At 35.8% G+C, this 19,519-nt stretch overlaps 1 protein-coding gene across 2 annotated transcripts in view; it reads right to left on the bottom strand.

Annotated features, from left to right (window-relative positions):
* LOC128875268 (uncharacterized) overlaps positions 1 to 6,792 on the bottom strand; it is an 8,479-nt gene extending 1,687 nt beyond the window's left edge. The window contains exons 1-2 of one of the 2 annotated variants that reach the window (XM_054120699.1): positions 6,450 to 6,792; positions 248 to 932 (exon numbers count right to left, since the gene is read on the bottom strand). In XM_054120699.1, the coding sequence (XP_053976674.1) occupies positions 248 to 932; positions 6,450 to 6,531 (767 nt within the window). In that variant the 5' untranslated portion in view covers positions 6,532 to 6,792. Of the gene's footprint in view, positions 1 to 247; positions 1,689 to 6,449 lie in introns of those variants that run through there. The other variant, XM_054120698.1, reaches the window with a different exon arrangement.
* Between the last annotated feature and the right edge of the window lie 12,727 nt (positions 6,793 to 19,519).

Genomic DNA, 19,519 nt, shown 5'->3' with positions numbered 1-19,519 from the left:
GTACGTTTGTTCAGACTGTATATAATTAACCAAAATACTAATTACAACATAGCATCGCGTCTTCCTGAAATCGTACTCAATATTCCCAAAGAAAACGTAATTTTTCTTGCTGCATCTAATCAATTTAGCCGCATCTAATTGCCAAGCTATGCGATAAAGAAGGATCGAACATTCAAAAGGGTGCGGTTTCCTCGTTCCTAGTTTAAACCATTGAAAAAAAGTAAAGTAATATCGTGTATTTTTTTACCCTCCGAAACTGCCACCACCGGTGCTAGGTGTACCGTAACTCGAAGATGGTCTTGAGTATCCACCACCGCCGCCGCCGCCAGTCGGTGCACCATAGCTGCCGGACGGGCCAGAGCTCGGTGCCCCGTAAGAAGAGGATGGTCTTCCACCACCGTTTCCACCTCCACGCGACGGTGCACCGTAGTTCGATGAAGGAGTTCCACCGGAGTAACCGCCGCCACCTCCGGAGGTAGGAGCGCCATAGTTACTGGAAGGTCTTCCACCTCCGAATCCACCGCCACCTCCACCGAATCCACCGCCACCGCCTCCTGACGGGGCACCATAACTGCTCGAGGGTCTGCCACCTCCATTCGGTGCTCCATAGTTGCTGGACGGAGGCGAGTATCCGCCACCACCCCCGCCGCTGCCACCGCCGCCGAATCCTGGTGTGCCATAATTAGACGATGGTACACCACCTCCGCCGCCTCCGTTGTATCCTCCGCCACCTCCGCCACCTCCGTTGTATCCTCCGCCGCCGCCGCCACTCGGTGCTCCGTAGTTGGAGGATGGACGACCACCGCCGCCGCTAGGTGCACCATAAGAAGACGATGGCGATCCACCGGAGTAACCTCCGCTTCCGCCACCTCCTCCTAGATTCGGTGTGCCATAGCTCGTTGATGGTGGTAAGTAGCTACCCGAGACTGGCGCTGTAAATGTAATCGGAACGTGGTTTTTAGATTTTTTAATTGTATCGTAACTGAGTGATGTGTGCCATTGAAATGATATTTTACTCAAAAAATTGTACTGTTGCGAATGTTTACATTGCATCTTTTAATTCCTTTCCAGTTCAACTAGTCAACTATTAATACCAAAACATTAATACTAGACGTTCCATTTGTTTTTTCATTTGTCTTTATACATTTTTTTTTGCAGAAACGTATTTAAAATATTTTCTCATTAGATTATGTAGAAGAGTTTTTTTGGAGTATTTTTAAGCCTTTACTATCTTTATTCAACGGTAAAGTCAGAAGTTATTACGTATTGTCTGTGTGAAAAATATATAGCTTCGTACAATATATGACAAAATGCCAAATCGATACAAAAATAATGATTTCGTCGTGTATATGCCATTTCAATATTCCCGAAAATGTAACAGTGACTTATAAATAAAGATAGACAAGATTAGAAAATTCTTGACAATTTTTAAGTATTCTAACATGAGATAGTTTATTTTAAGGTACCTAATTATTGCTTTCCAACAGCGAATCGTTGAATTGTGTCACTTTTCTAGCAGATGTTTATTATATTATTACTTTATACTTTGCAATTAGAAGTGCAATTAGAAGTATTTATTCTGTTAACTCTGAAATTTATACCTCTGTTACATTACGATATCGCTCAGAAATTTTGTATATATCATTTTATATCGCTGTAATGAACTTTTCAAAATTTTTAAATCATTATTTGTTCTTCTCCACAGTCCCGCATATCTACATTTGGTTCTTAGGTTAAAATGACATTTGAGAAGAAGAAAGTTGGATCGATGTCTTGCTATTGTGAGCCCCCGAGAATCTCGAGTTTATAGTGTCAGGTGGTATAACGTTAATAAGATCAACGGACACTGTGTCTCTTTGTCTCTCCCCGTCGTTACTCGATGAAAGTGTAGGATGTCCTTAAATGACTGCGCCTCCGTGATTGCTCTGTGTAACCGCAGTTTGTGACTTCACGCAGCCGTCTCCTCAAATTGGTTGGGATATCTCTACTTTAGAAACGGTGGAGGTCAAGAGCCACGATCTATTCGCATTGTCTTTAATAAAGCTCGTAGCTGAATTCTTCTTTGATTGTTCTTTACTGCAATTGCACGTATTCCCGGAATAGTATTTACAATCAAATATCCAAGACTTCAAGGTCTAGTCAATTAAATCCGATCGTTTTGCTTTCAATACTTATTATGAGATAAATAAAACAATGCTGAATATAAGTTGCAGCTGTCTATTACATTTAATAACATTTACAATCAAATATCTAAGAATCGATAATTTACTTCTCGGTTAAATCCAATTATATTATTTTGTATATTTTTAATGGAATAAATAAAACAACGCTGAACGCAAGTTGTATATGTCTAATGCATTCGATAGTCTTTACAATAAAATACCTAAAACGCAATAATTTATTATTATACTTGGTTAAATCGAATTATTTTATCAATATTTTTGATGGTATAAATAAAACAATGCCTAACACAAGCTGTATCATTGTATCATGGTCTTCATCTTGAATGAAATTGTTATGAAATAATTTAAACAATATTTCACGAAAGCTGTGCATGTCTTATTCGAAACATCCACAGTAATGGATAATTAATTTCATTAATTTATACAAAATTTCTTTTACGCAGCTCATATTACAATTGATAAAGGCAAGTAAATTTAATTAATAATACATGATCCAATACTAAATTTCTTGTAAGACATTGCATAATAAATCATGTCCGTTAACGTTACTTACGTAATGTGTAATTTTGATAATTAATTAGTTAGTACTTAGAAAGTACTTACGTAGTCCCTGAGAATTTTATTATAACAAAATTTCACTCTTCTCCGGTAAAGTAAATTATATTACCGTGAAACCGTAAGTAGATCGTAACGATTTCCATCGAGAAACTTGGTTGGTTCATGCAACATAATTGTTTATGAATTTAACAGGTTCGTCGCGACATTAAAATAGCAATTAGATTCATAGTTTCGTCATCGTAGAAAAATATTACTTTTAACAGATTCATTTCCAAATGACTTTCGGATGATATATTGTTGAATCGACTAAATAAGAAGCAAGTAATTCACTTTGCTCATTAATCTTGGCCTGTGTACTTCTAAAACAGTGCCTCGAATATTTAATTGACGATGTTTAATCACATTGTCCGTCCAGATATGTCACACGCTTTCTTCTTCATCTTAATGTATCGTACATTTTTATGATTCATGTTTATACATATTATGCATACTTTTTATCTCCATGTATTCTATCCAACGTGAGAATTTTCTAATTGGTTCATTGCACGTAAATTTTGTAACAATTTCGAAAAGAATCGCTTTCAAATCCTTTCTATTCGCCTGTAGCCTACTTTGCCCGTCGAGGGAAGTTAATTTAGAAAATCGTAACGCAATTATGAACAATGATCAAAGATTTCATCTAAGATTTCCATTGAATCATCGATAAATGTACAAATTTTGTTTCCTGTTCAATTATGTTGAAATCTCAACAAAGAAATCTTTGCTTTCCATTTCTTAATTTCCAACCATAGCAACGAAGTATAATCTTTACGTAGTTGAAACGTGAAAATAAATTTTCAAATATTATTTTCCATTTGTAATTTTAGCTTTTTCCTTGCAAGAAATACTTACATCTTTCAAATATCAATTTTAATAAATACTATTTACACTACCATTCAGTAAATATAACGTTCTATTTATAGGTGTTGGATACGAAATTAAAACCAAATGTTTAAAACATAAAACAGACACCTTGTTTGCGACTATAAAATAGAAATCTTTTAATTCATTTTACACACGTGTGTACTCGTTGCAAATGTATGCCAGATTATAGGATACGGAGTTGGTTTACATATCGGGGCATCACTCTGCTACGTGCAATTTCGTTTAAACAACCTCGCCGATAATTCACGACATTCCGTCGTTTGAATATTTCATTTTCGCTTCCTGGAACTGTCGCGAGCGATTTCTACTTTTTTTTTTCTCGCGTCCTGATTTTTCAATTTCGCATCCGATTTTCATTCACCCGGCGGATGCACGCCGCTAAAGTGAAACTTATCGTAGCGCAATCGCGTGAAATTCGCTCGGCTTAACGTGTGAGAGTACAAAGTGATAGTTCCTCTTGGTCTCTCTATGCAGTGCGGGTCATCGGTATCACGTATTACTCCCGATTGCTTTTTAAAACTTTCTATTTCTCCCGCGGAACTCGTCATTTCCATACGTTTTGATAAACTGTTATCCTATTAATCTGCTAAAGAAGATGGAAAGACCGCCTATCTCGCTGCATACCGCTTCATGGGATTGAGAGTAACCATCTCCATCGAGAAGATTGACCGATTTACGCGACACAATTAATTTTTCATTTATCAGACTGTTTGTGACGCTAAAATAGAAATTACATCCATAATTTCGTCGTCGTAGAAAGGTATCACTTTTAAAATATTTCTTTTTAAATTTTCTTTTTGGATGACATGTTGAATTGGTTGAATATGAAGTCACGATAGTTAAGACTACTATGAATATTTTAGGGTAAGTAACGGAAATTTAAAATTTTTTAATTTTGAAAGTAAAAAAAAGTAAAATTTGTATTTTCTTAAATATACTTTATTTTACTTGCTATTAATTTATTACTAAAATAGAATACTAAAATAGAAATTGCATCCATAATCACGTCAGAAAGGTATCACTTATAAAATATTTATTCTTAAATTTTTTTGTCGGATGACACATTCTTAAATTGGCTAAATGAAAAGTCATTGAGACTACTATGAATATTTTCAGTAAACATTGAACATTTTAAATCTTTACATTTTTAAATCTTTGTATTCTCTTAAATATATAACTACTTGCTATTAATTTATAATTTGATATTATTATAATTTTATACTTGGAATACATACTTGTAGAATATAAATCGTTGCACGTGTAAATGTAAATCTATTTTAAGACGAGAGAAAGAATGAGTGTGTCAGAAGAAAAGAATTTACAAGATGAAAGAACCGTACTCGCGATGTTTATTTCTGCGATGCAAACGAACTTTATGTTTTGTTATTTGTGTCACTATCAGTGCCAGGAATCGACACGCAGGTTCTAACGTAAAAGCGCTTAGCACTTTCCCTTCCTGCGTTTCCTTGCGACGATGACTCTTAATTGTTAAACCCATCGTTGTCGCGAGTTTATAGTCGTAGTAATCCAACTATCATCAACGAAATAAAGTAGCTGTTTCTATGAATAATTTCTTATGTTGGGACCCGAAACATTATTTTCAGACGCTGCAAAAGTCCTCATCGGATGATTTGAATGAGTCTTTGGGAAACTGTCTCTTTCCAATTCTTTCAATGAAAAAAATGCTAACCTTAATGAGACAATCCTTTGAGTGTTATGGATACATACACTATCGAAGAAATTCGTCTAAATTAAATGGCGGAGTTGATGTTTCCAAATAAATGTAATTCAACTTTTCCACTCACACATACATATACATTCTTTTAAAAATTTTTTAATGACCATAATACGACAATATTATTACAAAACTTATTACACTGGCACATAAGAGAACAATAGCTATCCAACGTCTCCAAACGAACTTCTGGATAGACTTCTTATATAATTATATAAAATTAAATTACATTAAATATAATATATAACGAAAACTTTATTTGGAAACATCCACGAAAAACTCTAAGACTTCTTCCATGTTACCATTTTCCAAGACTACACGTTAGTTCATTCCCGAAACACGTCTCCTATTATAGGGTTATTCGGAAAGTCCATGACGAATTTTGGTAGGTGGTACAGGTCTGAATATATCGAAGTGGTTGAAAACAAATAACACGCATACCCTTAAAAGTTGGAAAGGTTGTGGAATAAAATGGCACCTATGTAATTCAATAAATATATATTGAAATTCAAACGTGTTTTAGAAGTTTTCTTAGAAATTGCCACGAACTTTCCGGGCAATCTAATATAATATTCTTTCATGAGATAATTAATGTTCGTGTTGGAATGCAACGATTGCCACTTTCGGGCCTTGAGGAAAAGGGTCTGTTTTTCCTTAAAGCAGAACAGGGGTGGGGTCCTAGCAGGGACAGAAAGCGACGATCCCCAGTCCGTAGAAACAAGTCAAAAGGGTCTGTTTTTCCTTAAAGCAGAAGAGGGGTGGGGTCCTAGCAGGGACAGAAAGCGACGATCCCCAGTCCGTAGAAACAAGTCAAATGGTACGGGTCGTCGTGAATTTCGGACACCTTTCCTTTAACATTATTATACACGTTGTAATTCTTCAGAAAGTAAAGTTTATAAAAATACAATTTCTAACAGTTCGAATCGTAACCACACGGTCCGTGAACTACACCGATCGGTCAGTTCAGCACTGAAAGGGTTGATGTCGTCCCGCGACCCGAGCTACTCACTCGTTGAAGGGATGAGGAGCGTTAATTTGTAATTCCTTACCCTCGGCGTGGATTGGCTGCAGGAGCAGAGCCGTGGCGAGCACGGTCGCTGCCAGGGGGGCCCAGCTTTTCGCGGGCCTCATGCTCCCTGATGTGGGTCGGTCGACGAAGCTTCTAAGTGCGGCCGACGCTTATTCACATGCACGAACTCTCCTTCCACCCCGAGAGGACGTTCTCGGTACGATCACGCGTGTTTACGTTGGATGGGAATTTATTCGAGGTAACGATGTCAAACTTTACGATTAATGTGTAGGCGCGGAGCCGACGTGGCCTGCTCGACGCATCCGTGAGATTTCGTCTAACGTGCTTCAAACACCGTCGATCTCGCTTATATAGTTGGCCGTCTTTCGGAGAAAGTCTTCGCGGGAGTGCAAGAGGATGCTACCAGGCAGGCGAGACATCTTGGTGAACGAAGGGGGGCGAGTGTGGGGTGAATCACAGGGGGGGAGAATCGCGCAGGAGGGGATCTCGGATCTCGGAGGATCGACAGGAGATGCGTTGTTGTTGACCCTGGTCAGAATGTTAAAGGGGTCTCCGGTATAGAGCTTCTGAAAAATCTATTCGAAAAATAAATAGGGATATGAAAGAAAATCTACTTTGACATTATCTTTCTCAAACGCGACGATGTATGTAACAAGATTCAATGTTAACACGTTGATCGCCACGTCACCCATATATGGGTGACAGTGCTTTTCACCGAAGAAGTGAGAAAATTAATTTTGAAAGTCAAGCATGATAGGAAATGAATTTGAATGAAATTCATGAATTTTGATGAAGTTACAAAAATAAATACCGCGATAAACGTTTGATTATGTAGTTTGAAATAGTTTAAATAATATTTAATCGTAGCAGATATTTTCAAGAATATTTATCTGGCAGTCAACGTGTTAAAGGGAATTAAACCGAGCACACTCTGTGAATCACCGATGGCTGTTTCTTTTGTAAATAAATGGTAAGTTTCTTTTTTCTTGTTTGTGTATAGATTTAACGTATCGTCGACATATTAAATAGTTATTAGTAGACTTGCGGATCTTTATGCATTTATAGAAAATTTGAACGTGCAAATAACTACAAAATGCAAACAATGTGCAGAAATATAAGAAAGATTGAAAGTAAAGTTCACGTTATAATATTTGCAGAATAAAATAAATTGCTGTTTAGGTTCAATTTTTGTAGGCACGTTCGCAAAGATTTTATTTTGGATAAAGATCCGCAGTCTAGTTATTAGACTGTTAGGAACGGAAAATGCAAAGAGGTCTGACATTATCTTTCTAAAACGCGACAATTTATTTAACAAGATTTTATGCTAAAGGGAATTAAATTGAGCACACTCTGTGAATCATGGATAGTTGTTTTTTTTTATAAATAAATGGCAAGTATTATTTTATTTTGTATAGATTTAACGTAGCATCCACATATTAAATAGTTATTAGTCTGTTAGGAACGGAAAATGTAAAGTGGTTAGGTCTGACATCATCTTCCTAAATCGCAACAATATATTTAACAAGATTCAATGTTAAAGGGAATTAAATTGAGCACACTCTGTGAATCATGGATAGTTGTTTTTTTATAAATAAATGGTAAATATTATTTCTTTTTTTTTGTATAAATTTAATGTAGCATCGACATATTAGGTAGACTGGAAAATAGTATCGTTATCTTTACATTAAATTCAAACAAATTTTTAATAAATTTCTATTTTTAATCAATTATGTAATCGGCCTCGTTATCAACAGCCTTTTGCCAGCTAGTATATAAATGTTCAATGTCAGATCGATAAAAGTCAACGAGTTGATGAGTGATAAACAAGTATTTAACATTGCAAAAACGATATTATTTTCCAGTCCACCTAATACTAAATAGTTATTCGACTGTTAGGAACGGAAAATGTAAAGTGGTTAGGTCTGGATTAGGTCTGACATTAATCTTGTTACGTAGTGAAGAGTATTTTTAATGAAAGAGACGACTCGATATGTTTGTTCTGTACTGTTGAAGTTTCCACATACGGTAGGTTTAATGTGATCTTTAATTCGAAATTGCAGGTGTTTAGGGCAGTCCAAGAGGATATGTTTCACGGTTATTACGGCGTTATAGGAATTGCATGTTGGCGTGTCAGATTTACTAAATATTTGCGAACGAGTATCTGTTTTGTCTCTATATTTCACAAAGGAAGCATTCGAACTCGAAAATTCTTATTCGAATGTGGGAATGTAGAGTATATCGAAGTATGCCAAGGATAATTTTTTGTTTCGACTGAAATTCACTCTGATGGGGTGATATCAACCCTTACAGATCATTTTTGACGTAACTTTGTAACGGTACGAAATAGAGTAAAGATGTAATAGAAAAATTCTACAGGATTTTATACTCCAATGCACTAGTGGAACGAAACATATTTTCGCGGAATTATTATAAATAAATACTGTTAAATATTAGTGTTCGTTAAAAATCAAACTTTTTTCATATATAACATGTTTAATCACATTAAATATTCTTATTTCAACATACATTGTATCATAACCCTGTCGAATATTTAGTATGGTTAAAGTTTCATTTGTACATACATTTCGTATGCGCCAACCTAACAGTTCCATTACCGAGGCAATATGAACCCAAACCTTCATTTACAAATAATTGCACAATATTTTCCTGTATTGTTTCTAATTGACTGATAAACCTAGATTTTCATATCCTACGAGTCCTAACTCGACATATGAAATGCTCTCAGTTACCCATGTTTCGGTAAGAACAATTATGTCATAACGTTGTGCGTTACTTAACATTAAATTAAATCGAGTTACTTAATATCTTAGCTTAGACGTACCTAAGCCATGACCCCTAACAATGTGTAAACGAAGTTTTCTACAACGTATGTCTTAATCTTGGAATCCGTTTCTAGCACTAGCGTAGCCTAACAGTCTTTCATCGTTTAGATAATCATGAAACCGTTCAGTCCACGCAATCTATGGAGATTTATAATAAAATAACCCGGTTGCAGTTATTTTTTCCCCACGTTTTCATCTTCGGCTACTTGTCCCTTTTTCATTTCTCTTTCCTCTAGCGTCACGAACTTTACGCTCTCGTTATGATAAATTGCGGCAAACGCGGCCTTGATGTCATAGCTGATGGAAGAGCGATCGTGGATGATGATGGTAACGATCACCCGAGGCGCGGACTTGCATATTTACCGCGTACGAGTTATTCGACGTTTCGTCATTTTATAAAACATTTATGTAGATTATTTATCGCGTCCTTTCGTAACAATTGTACTCGTTGGACGTGAACTTTTCAAAGCGTGTCCTTTCCGATGACAACCCTCTCCTTAGCGTTTTTTTATTTCTGACAACAAGACAAGCTTGGATTTGTCCGAGTACAAGAACGGTTGGTTAGGCGAGCTGCTTTCGTCTGGCACGTTTTACAGGTTGAACTTTTTCGTGATTGTAACCTTCGAACATTGTTAAGACTATTAGGTAGTGGTAGTATTATTGGTAGACTATCAATTGGTTTTTTACTATGATAATTAATACTTTGTTATCCATTACCGAGACAACATTCCAGGTTTCAATTATTAACTCATTCCACGAACAAGCTGTTATATTTTTAAATGTGGGAAAGATGTTGGAAGATTGATTGGACATTCCAGGAAAAACGGAACTCGGTTAAAATCGTGACGCCTTTATTACGTTCGGTGTCGATTGCTTCGCGTACCGAGCTGGAAGCTCTTACAGAATCGGCTTTTGTTTTCTAGCGCCACGACGCATTCTTTTCTGACGCGCGCAATTTAAACAAACCATGTACACAACCATGTATTGCAAGCAGACTGAGAACGGATCGCTCTAAAATAACTCATGAATATTTGTTAAAAAAAACCGAACCAAAAAAGACCGAATCAAAAAAGTTTAAACTAAATCCCACTACCAAATACACTAAGATTCCTCAAAGAAACTAACCTCTACAGAGAAATCTAAGTTGTAAGTCCCGGTCGCTAATGACTCAGAAGTTGATTCGACCAAACGTCCATTAAAAAAAAAAAAAGAAAAAAAAATCGATCAAAGAAAATTGTATAAATATTTTTCTAATTAATCATACTTTTGGAATTCTCGAGTTTAGAATGGTTCCCAATATAAAATGTTTGCACTGGGCATTATAGCTCAACTGATTTTTATCATTAAAGGGAAACAATGGTTTCCGATAGCGCATTATTCATAAGAATAGTGATTTGCTGCCGATCTACTTACGTAATTTAGTTTTACCTTCGAATGCAGCTCCTTTGAGCATTTTACGTAGGAATGAAATGAGCCATTGAGAATTCAATGAACACTCCAATGACTCGAGGTTTCGGTACTGCTGCATTCGAAAGGTAACTGGTCAAATTTTGAACACCTACGTGTCAGAAGCGTGCTTTGAATGTATCAGTAATAAAAGTATCCGTAAGGGAACGCTGTGCATTTTCAATTATAAAAATATGATTGTATTTACATTGCGTATGAATGTTGCGTTATCCATTATAAACAAATTCATTTGACGTTACTTCTAATCTCAATTAATAATAACGATATCGGTGAATACTTTTTTCGAGGACTTTCGCCGATCTAATACTTTTTTTCAAGTATCATTGTACTCTCTCATTTATTTTCTCTTGAATAGTAAATAGAACAATCCGATTATAACTTCACGACTTCAAATCGTCCAAAAACATTCTAATCAACATGGTACATAACGACACGCAGCGATCATCTCCATTTTCTCTGATTGTTATCGTATCGTATTCGATACCAAGGGCACATTACCCGTAAATAAACTATTATTAATAGTATTTTGCATCAAAAAAGTTGCAATAATTTCGTACAATTTCGTACCATCGGTTTTAGCCGAAGACCTTTTGCCCAGGGGTTGCCTGTAAGTTAATTAATCGAGCGAAAAGGGGTTAATTGATTTTAATAAACATAGCCGGACCCATCGGGGCGATAAACATAAATTAGCGAGCGACAAGCCAAGCGGTGGTTACACCACGTTTTTTTACGCAACCGACAAAGGTATAATCGTTAAGCCGTAGTTCAGCTAAATTAGGATTAAGCGGTTACAGGCTGTACGAGTGCGCACGACTAATGCCGCTACTTAAGCAAGCACTTGCCCGGAACACGTTTTCGCTCTGACCCATTGCGATATACGGAGCACGGATGACGACGAGCATGATTTCTAGGCCGAGGACACGATCTGCCTACATGCGCGTTAGCCGTTCGCGAAAATGACGGTATCGTCGATCGAATACAGATACAGCTGGATGTTCCGTTGGAGCGAAGGAGCACCGTGCGATCTAGTAAATCGGCGCATTATTGTCGATCGCTCAAACGTTTCACCCTCTTACTCGATCGTTGCGCCGATGATCTACGCCGCGCGATTGCATCTGCACGGTGTAAATCTATTCGCCTGGTTAGACGTTGCAAATTGGAAGGGTGGTATGATATATTGTCCCTGTTGCGCAATCTTATCGACGACACATTCGTCGACTCAGACACCGATTGCGTCGGATATTCCATATTACGGCGGTTGGTGATGGCCGTTTCTTTAAGGTTTTCTCGGAATTTTTTTACAGCAAAACGAAAAAACACAGAGCTTCCAAATTTTTACTATATATTTATTCAGCCTTTAACTGTAACTATGAATTTCATTAAGCAAAAATATAATGTGGATCGCGAGATTTATCGCTCGTATGGAACCCATGTAAAAAAAGGTAGGTGAACGGCGTCCGTGATCCCGGCAGACTAATCTGAAATAAAAAACACAAATTGCATGTTAATCTCTAGGTGGATGGCTATCGCTACAGCTAGGAGTTTTGAAAAATATTAAACCTTTTTTTTTTCATGAAAAAGTAGTCGTAAAAGATCACGAAACTTTGAGTCTTAATGTTTAAAAACATATAAAAAAATGAATTTTCAAGATTTTTAAAAGATCCTAGTTCCGGCGATATTTTTGAAAAATATTAAACCGTTTCTTTTTTTCATAAAAAAGTGGTCGCCAAAGATCATGAAATTTTGGATCTTAATGTTAAAAAGCATATCAAAAATTGAATTTTCAAGTTTCAAAAAATCCTACTTACTTTACCCCTTTAATGGTATCGGACTTGTTAGTAATATCAAAAATATGTATTGATGGATCATTTTGTTTACTTAAATATTGCTAAAAATATTCTTTTGCCATTTACAGTAAAATAATTGCCAAAAGATTATATCTATCGATAACGATTCAAAACATACAATAAAAGTTGTTAAACAATTTTTCATTTACTTGGATAATCATAATTACAACTTGAATGATACATTTTGTTTCTCGTATAGTGCACACTCGTATACACTCTCATTAATTAATTTATTATATATATTGTGATATGATCAGATATATATATATATATATATGAAATTCATCTCGCGGAGAGATGAAATCAGTGAATTTATCTCGCGACGTGATCGAATCGTTGAATGGAACCGCGCACCGTGCGCCATTCCCACAACCGTCTACTTTTACGGGCGCCGAACTAAAACGCAGAAAACAAAATTCATGCGCGACCAAATATGGCAGTGATGCTTAATCATCGTCCCGTAAAGCCAGCCACGGTGCGCTGCGAATATTTGGCAATAGATTAGAAGAAACACAACTTAGAAGACGATTATCAACCTTCTCGGGCTCACGGCACTGTTTAGAGAAAAGAAACTCGACACAGTTCTCACGAATGATTATAGTCTGAATTTTAACGACTATAAAAAGTAAACATTCAATTAATCCACTTCGTTCCGTAGAGAATTTCAAACTATCAAGTTGGTTGATTTGATTCATTTCGAACTTGTTTGAAAAATCGCTCGATCACTAATAAATAATGCTTTCGTCACAGTTTCGGGGAACAATTACTGCAATACGAAACTACAGGTTGTCCCAAAAATGTTGAAGGTCCTTGAAAGGGGTTGTTCGGGGGTTAATTTGAAACAACTTCTTAATAGTTGGTAGTTCTAGCTGTAATAAGTTTCAACTTGATGTTCTCTTATGATTTTGTAAAGGGAATCACTTTTTTACAATTTTAATAAATGCGTTTTTTATTATAGAACATAAAGTGTTGTCCCCTGGTTTTGAGTCATCAAACTTATAATTATAGCAAAGTAATTATATACAAACTAATTATATAAGTAATTGTATCTAAAATATTGTAACAAAGTGACTGTCCTCCACGACAGATAAACGTCGGCTAAAAACATTTTAGTAAAAATCTGTATTAAGATTGTTTTGTAATACAAAAAGTGTTATTTAGATTCAATAACATTTATCAGCTGTAGAGTCAACACCAAAAGAAAATCTGCTCTCAGAAAAAGAGTTTCTTCTCGATGATCACTATTACAAAATACATCACAGATATCATTGATATCATAATAATTAGCCTGCGCGTCTTGGCAAAATAAAACCTTTGCAAACGTACCTACAAAAATTGAACTTAAATAAAATTGTATTTTACTCGGCTAATATTATAACACGAACTCACAATATTTTGTCATATTATTTTACACTGAATGCATTTTGTAGTTCCTTGCAATTCCCTATAAATACATCAAAATTCGCAGTCATATACAGGGTGTCTCGGGTGATTTTGACATCTTGATAACTTCGGTATTGTGGCATGTGGCGAAAAATGTTTCATAGAAAACTTAAATGGTATCGAGTGGGACATATTCCGCTATTATTAAATTTTCCGTAGATGGACGCGTCGTATATATGATATGATATATATGAAGGTCAACTTCGTTTTTTTTCTATTTTAATAGAATGAGGTACATTTTTATGCATCAAGCGATGCAGCTAAGCATTCTTCATAAAAAAGTACTGACCTATGTCGAAAAGTTAATCGTTTAGGAGATATTTGAATTACTACACATATCGAAAGTAACTATTTGTACGTGCCCGCCGCCATACATAATTCCGTATCTCAGGAAAACACGAAACTGTTCGAAGGATCACCGTGCCATTTCTTCCCTGTCTTGTATCGATAAACACCGGCGATGTCCACGGAATACTCCCAACACCTAGCGCGCTCTCACTGATTGCTGAAAGGACGTTGCTAAATCGACGATTTATTATTGCCCGTGTAGCAATAACGTGGCTAATGCTGGCGCGCAACAGTTGCTGAGATGCGCCCGGTATGACAACTTCGCGGTAATATGAATAGTCTGGCCCAGATTCGAATGTGTTTATCGTCGCGTTGGCCATTGATTGGCTGTCGCAACAGTGGACAATCATGTCAGAAAAATAAAAAGATATTCCGCGTTACAACGAGCACGGTTCGCGATGATGTCGCGCGAAGTGGTAGGAAATTTTTACGTTTTTCCACTGGGCAATTTGCGGGCGCCGCGTTAGTCGTGCCAGGGATATCAATTGCTTGGGGAAAATGAAGAAATTCTGAAGGTGCATTAAGTTTTTTAGTGAAAATGTATATGTATTTTGTATAAACTGAAAGATATCTCGTAAACGAATTATTTTATATTTAATTATACATTTAATTTAATTATATCATATTTAATATTTATCGATATATTATGTCGAATATTTCATTTGAACTATGCATTTATTGTACAAACGTATTTTGTATATTCAAGTTAGTATAGCGTTCGAGGTAAACCAAATAAGTGTAACAAGTCGTAACTCCGTTATTAGTGCTCTAGAAATAATTGTCAAAAGAGAAAGAAAAATGGTTTACAGAGTATTTGTACGATAGAACCACATTATTTATATAAATGCATTGGTGCATGTGCATTCAATAATTGCACTATTTTTTTTTTTTAATGAAAATTTATATAATTCTTGCAAATTTCTATCGTTAGAACGAAAGAAAGCAACGGTAATATTTTAGGCCCTAATGCTACGTGTACCCAGTACGCATGGACCAGGTGGATATTAGTTGGAGAACAGCTGATCGAAGGTGTACTACAAGGTAAAGGTCATATCGTTGACAAATTTAAAAAAATTTAGGGGTGTGCTGCAATAAACGAGGCAGCTCCATTTTTTTATGGTTTTGAAGTTAGAACGTAATCACGGATTTACAGAAATTCCTTTTTTTCGTGATGCAATAAGGCGACAGCTTCGCACGGAAGAATGGAATCCTAATAATTTCATAATTAAGTATCTATATTATGATATGAAAATGAAAAAGTAAGAAAATTCCAAACATCTGAATTTTACATCCTTTTTTTTAAATTCCTAAAAATTTATAAAAAGGAGCTTCTTCCTTATCGATGAACATCCCTCAATTGTCACTTTAAACGATACCGGAATAATTGTACAGTTTTCTAAGTAATTAACATAATAATTATGTTAAAGTTACTAACTATTCGTGCTAATTTTTTAACGAAATACTTGTGTCATTATGTAACGAATAGTTACGTTTTAATATAACATAAAAAGAATATAGATAACTGTTCGAAGGATCACTGTGCCATTTCTTGGCACAAGAACACATTTCCACATTTGGAACTCCCAACACATTTCTCAAGTAAAATTTAACACTACAAGTTTGTTAAACTTGCACACAAAGACTGTTAAAGTTACTAACATTTTGTGTCGATCAATTTAACATGGAGCTCGTGTTATCGATTGACGGAAGCATGATACATTAAATTAGCGTAAAAATATTGCCGGACCGTTTCGGACATCGCGTTTAGTTTAACAGAAAATGTTTAACAGTGCGCGTCGTAGCGAGAGAAACAAAAGGGTGGAAAAATCAGGTATTGCCACACGCGGCTCTCAGTGATCGGCGATGACGAGCCGAGGAAATCGGCCGTAAGCCAGCCGACGGCGCATCCTGCTCGGCGTCGTAATAATAATCCCTTTAATCAATTAGCTCGACGGGAAAATGTGGCAATCGACGCCGCGGAGACGATGCCGCGATGCACCGCACGGCTGCAGAAAACGACCGACCACGGATATTAATTATCTAGAGCAAAGAAGCGCACAATGCACCGCGTCTGCCTCGGCTCCGATTGGTCTGACGTGACTTTCGCTTTTTCCTACCCTACGCTGATCTATCCTCCTTTCCATCTCCCTTCTTCTCGGTGTCCTAGCGCATCTGCCCGCGCGAAATGGAAATCGCGTCGCGCCGAAAACGGGAACGCCGCGGCGATCTCTTCGCTTTTTCATGTAGCACGCGTCTTCGTGGAATTTCCTTGCCGTCGCGAATCCCATTGTTCCGCTAATGCAAATCACTGCGCGCGGTAGACCGAAAGGGATACCTGTCACCGACCTGTGCGTGTATTTCGATAGGTATTAGGTTGCGTCATAACTCTGCTCTCGTCCACGACGCAATGCTACGCATTTCGAGCAGAGTTGGGCAGAAATACAATTGAATTACATTAGAACGCCGATTATTATCCGTATCTCGGTTGTCGAAATGATCGATCGTATCCGAGTATAGAATGATTCACGCCGGTATTGCAGCTGGATTCGTCACTGGCCGAATGTTGCAGTGTTTATTATTGTTCTATATTTCGACATTTCTTGTTTGTAGATTTCTTTCGTCGTGATTTGGATTTATTCTAAATAATGGATATGGGTTACATAATTATTATTGACGGTTTGTTGAGGCACATCGTAATTGATCCTGGGATACATTAGATTAATCCTGTTCCATTTTTAAGTAACCCAAAACATGAATATGTAATAGTGGATTGAGTGTTGTTTTGGAAAATGGCTCATAATTATGCCTTTTAACGACCATGTTGTTTTTGTCTCATCTTTCGACATTTCTACGCCAGTTTTCTTCTGTTACGTGATTAGAGAGTAATGAGGAAAATCGAACCAATCGGAAAAATTTGTGAAGTATTTTTCATTATTGAAATCATAACGAAGGAAAATCAACGTTGACAATTGTTTTGTTATAGTCTCGGAAAATGTATATTTATATATATATTTATATATATATTTATATATACACAGTATATATATTTTATTTACATTTTTACACAGTATATATTTTACTACATTTAGCACATGTTCCATTTTTGCATGAAAAAATTCAAATTGATAGCATCGGTGTAAAATCAGATGCGCGACAAATTTTGGAATTAGTCCATGTAAATTTAAAGCTTTCCGAAGTATCGGAAATTTTTAATGTTTCTACTAAATTATCGTAAGCCCTAAAATCTGTTTAAAACTGCTATTGATACATGCATGTGCTGAAATATGTATAACCACATGTCGAGTAAAAATCAATGTTTCCACCGTTCAAATATTATTTCAGGGAATTTCAGTCGAACGAACGTGATACTCGTAAAAAACATTCTTAACCAGCAAAAAATTGCAAAGCAAGATCATGCTAAGCATACCGATTGAACTCGAGAACAATGTTAGAATCATTTATGGGCCGAAATTAAATCTTGAATATTTGATACTTGATTATCAAATAAAACGACGTATGAAACGAGTTAAATAAAAGTAAATTTATCGCTAATAAAAATATTCAAAGATGTGCACAAATGGATGATTATATGAAATATACAAAATAAAGCACACGTTACAGCATTTAGAAGTCGAAACATACTTTAATTCAAGTTTTTGTTCTCAATTTATGTACGTAAAGATATAATCATTTTCATAAATATCCGCTTAATACGTTTCGATATTTAATCGTTTCGACTTCGATGAAAATACGTGCGAAATCGAACAAGCAGGTAATTTAATGAAAAGTGTCTGCAAGGTTTATGGTGATTTGCGATAGATTAGAATCCAGCTACTATGAATGGTCTTGGTCCATTTGTCAGCTAAATGGAATCATAAATTAGCACGTCTATGTAGATATTTACTTCCGTTCCCTGGCAATATTCTGCCGGAAGACAGGATTTTTCATTCATGTAATCAGCCGAATCGCGGTTCGTGCGTGGAAAAGCAATTTTCAATCGAGTATCGAGTTAAGGTAACGAGTATGATCGGCTCAACCTTCCGACCTCAATCCTGTAAGATACACTTTGGAATGATGTGGTGAGAAAGGAGCAAACAGAATAAGACATTTAACGTGAATCAATTATATGAAATTATTGAAAATCATGAAATAAAGTCTCTATTGATCGTTGTAATCGACTTATCGATTTGCGGAAGATGTGCAGCAAGAGACGTGTAGAAATCATAGAAAATAAAGTATTGGCCCAGAAAGTATTACTTACGTTTAATCGTATTATCAAACTAAAGATTTACATTTTCATTATCTTGCAAGAAATACGAGAAATTTTGTTTTCCATATTTAATTGCTCGCTAGAAGTATCTCATAATGATATATACACAATCATATGTAATCGAAAGGAAGAGGAATGTAAAAATATTTACATTAAAATCCTTATAAATGATATTTATACGTATACTTTATTCATTTAACCATGTTACCATCGATTAGTTATCTAAAGTGATTTTCCTGTAGTACATAACACTTTTAATTTGTAGGTGCAATTAATATGAATTTAAGAAATTTGTACAAAATTATGAGATCTAGCATCGCAACTTCTCGGATCTATTATATAATATAAATCTCCATATTTTTAATCGAGATCCTTTATTTCACTTGACGAAATAATTTCGCATTCTAATTCGAATTCACCGTTATTCTTACGCAGAAAAAAAAAGAAATGCCGAGGAATAGAAGCCTCGCGATCATCACTTTTTCCATAAGCTGTTTCATAACGATTGTTTCTCGCCGCAAAAAACAGTAATTCACTATAAGCGGATATACATTTCATTTACAACTAATAAATTGAAACTACAAGGCTTACGAGGTAAGATTTAATTTATATTACCTACAATTTTAACGAAATACTCCGAGGTATCATATAGAAAGAAATGTTACGCAATCCGCCATTCTGCTCTATTAGTGGAAATATGTTGTGTTCTTTTTTGTCTCATTTTCACTTAATTGAATAGTTGATCTTTACGTAACTTTTGTGAAATTTAAAGACCGTCTTCCCATCTTCTCGATGAGACGAATAAATAAGTAAATAAATTTTTTAATTGAATTTCGTTACAGACAGAATGTGAGATGAACGGAATTATCAT

This window comes from Hylaeus volcanicus, chromosome 4, assembly GCF_026283585.1.
Source record: "Hylaeus volcanicus isolate JK05 chromosome 4, UHH_iyHylVolc1.0_haploid, whole genome shotgun sequence".
NCBI classification, from domain to species: domain Eukaryota; kingdom Metazoa; phylum Arthropoda; class Insecta; order Hymenoptera; family Colletidae; genus Hylaeus; species Hylaeus volcanicus.
Note: the sequence above shows the minus strand (reverse complement) of the source record. Positions and strands in the feature narration are given on the sequence as shown.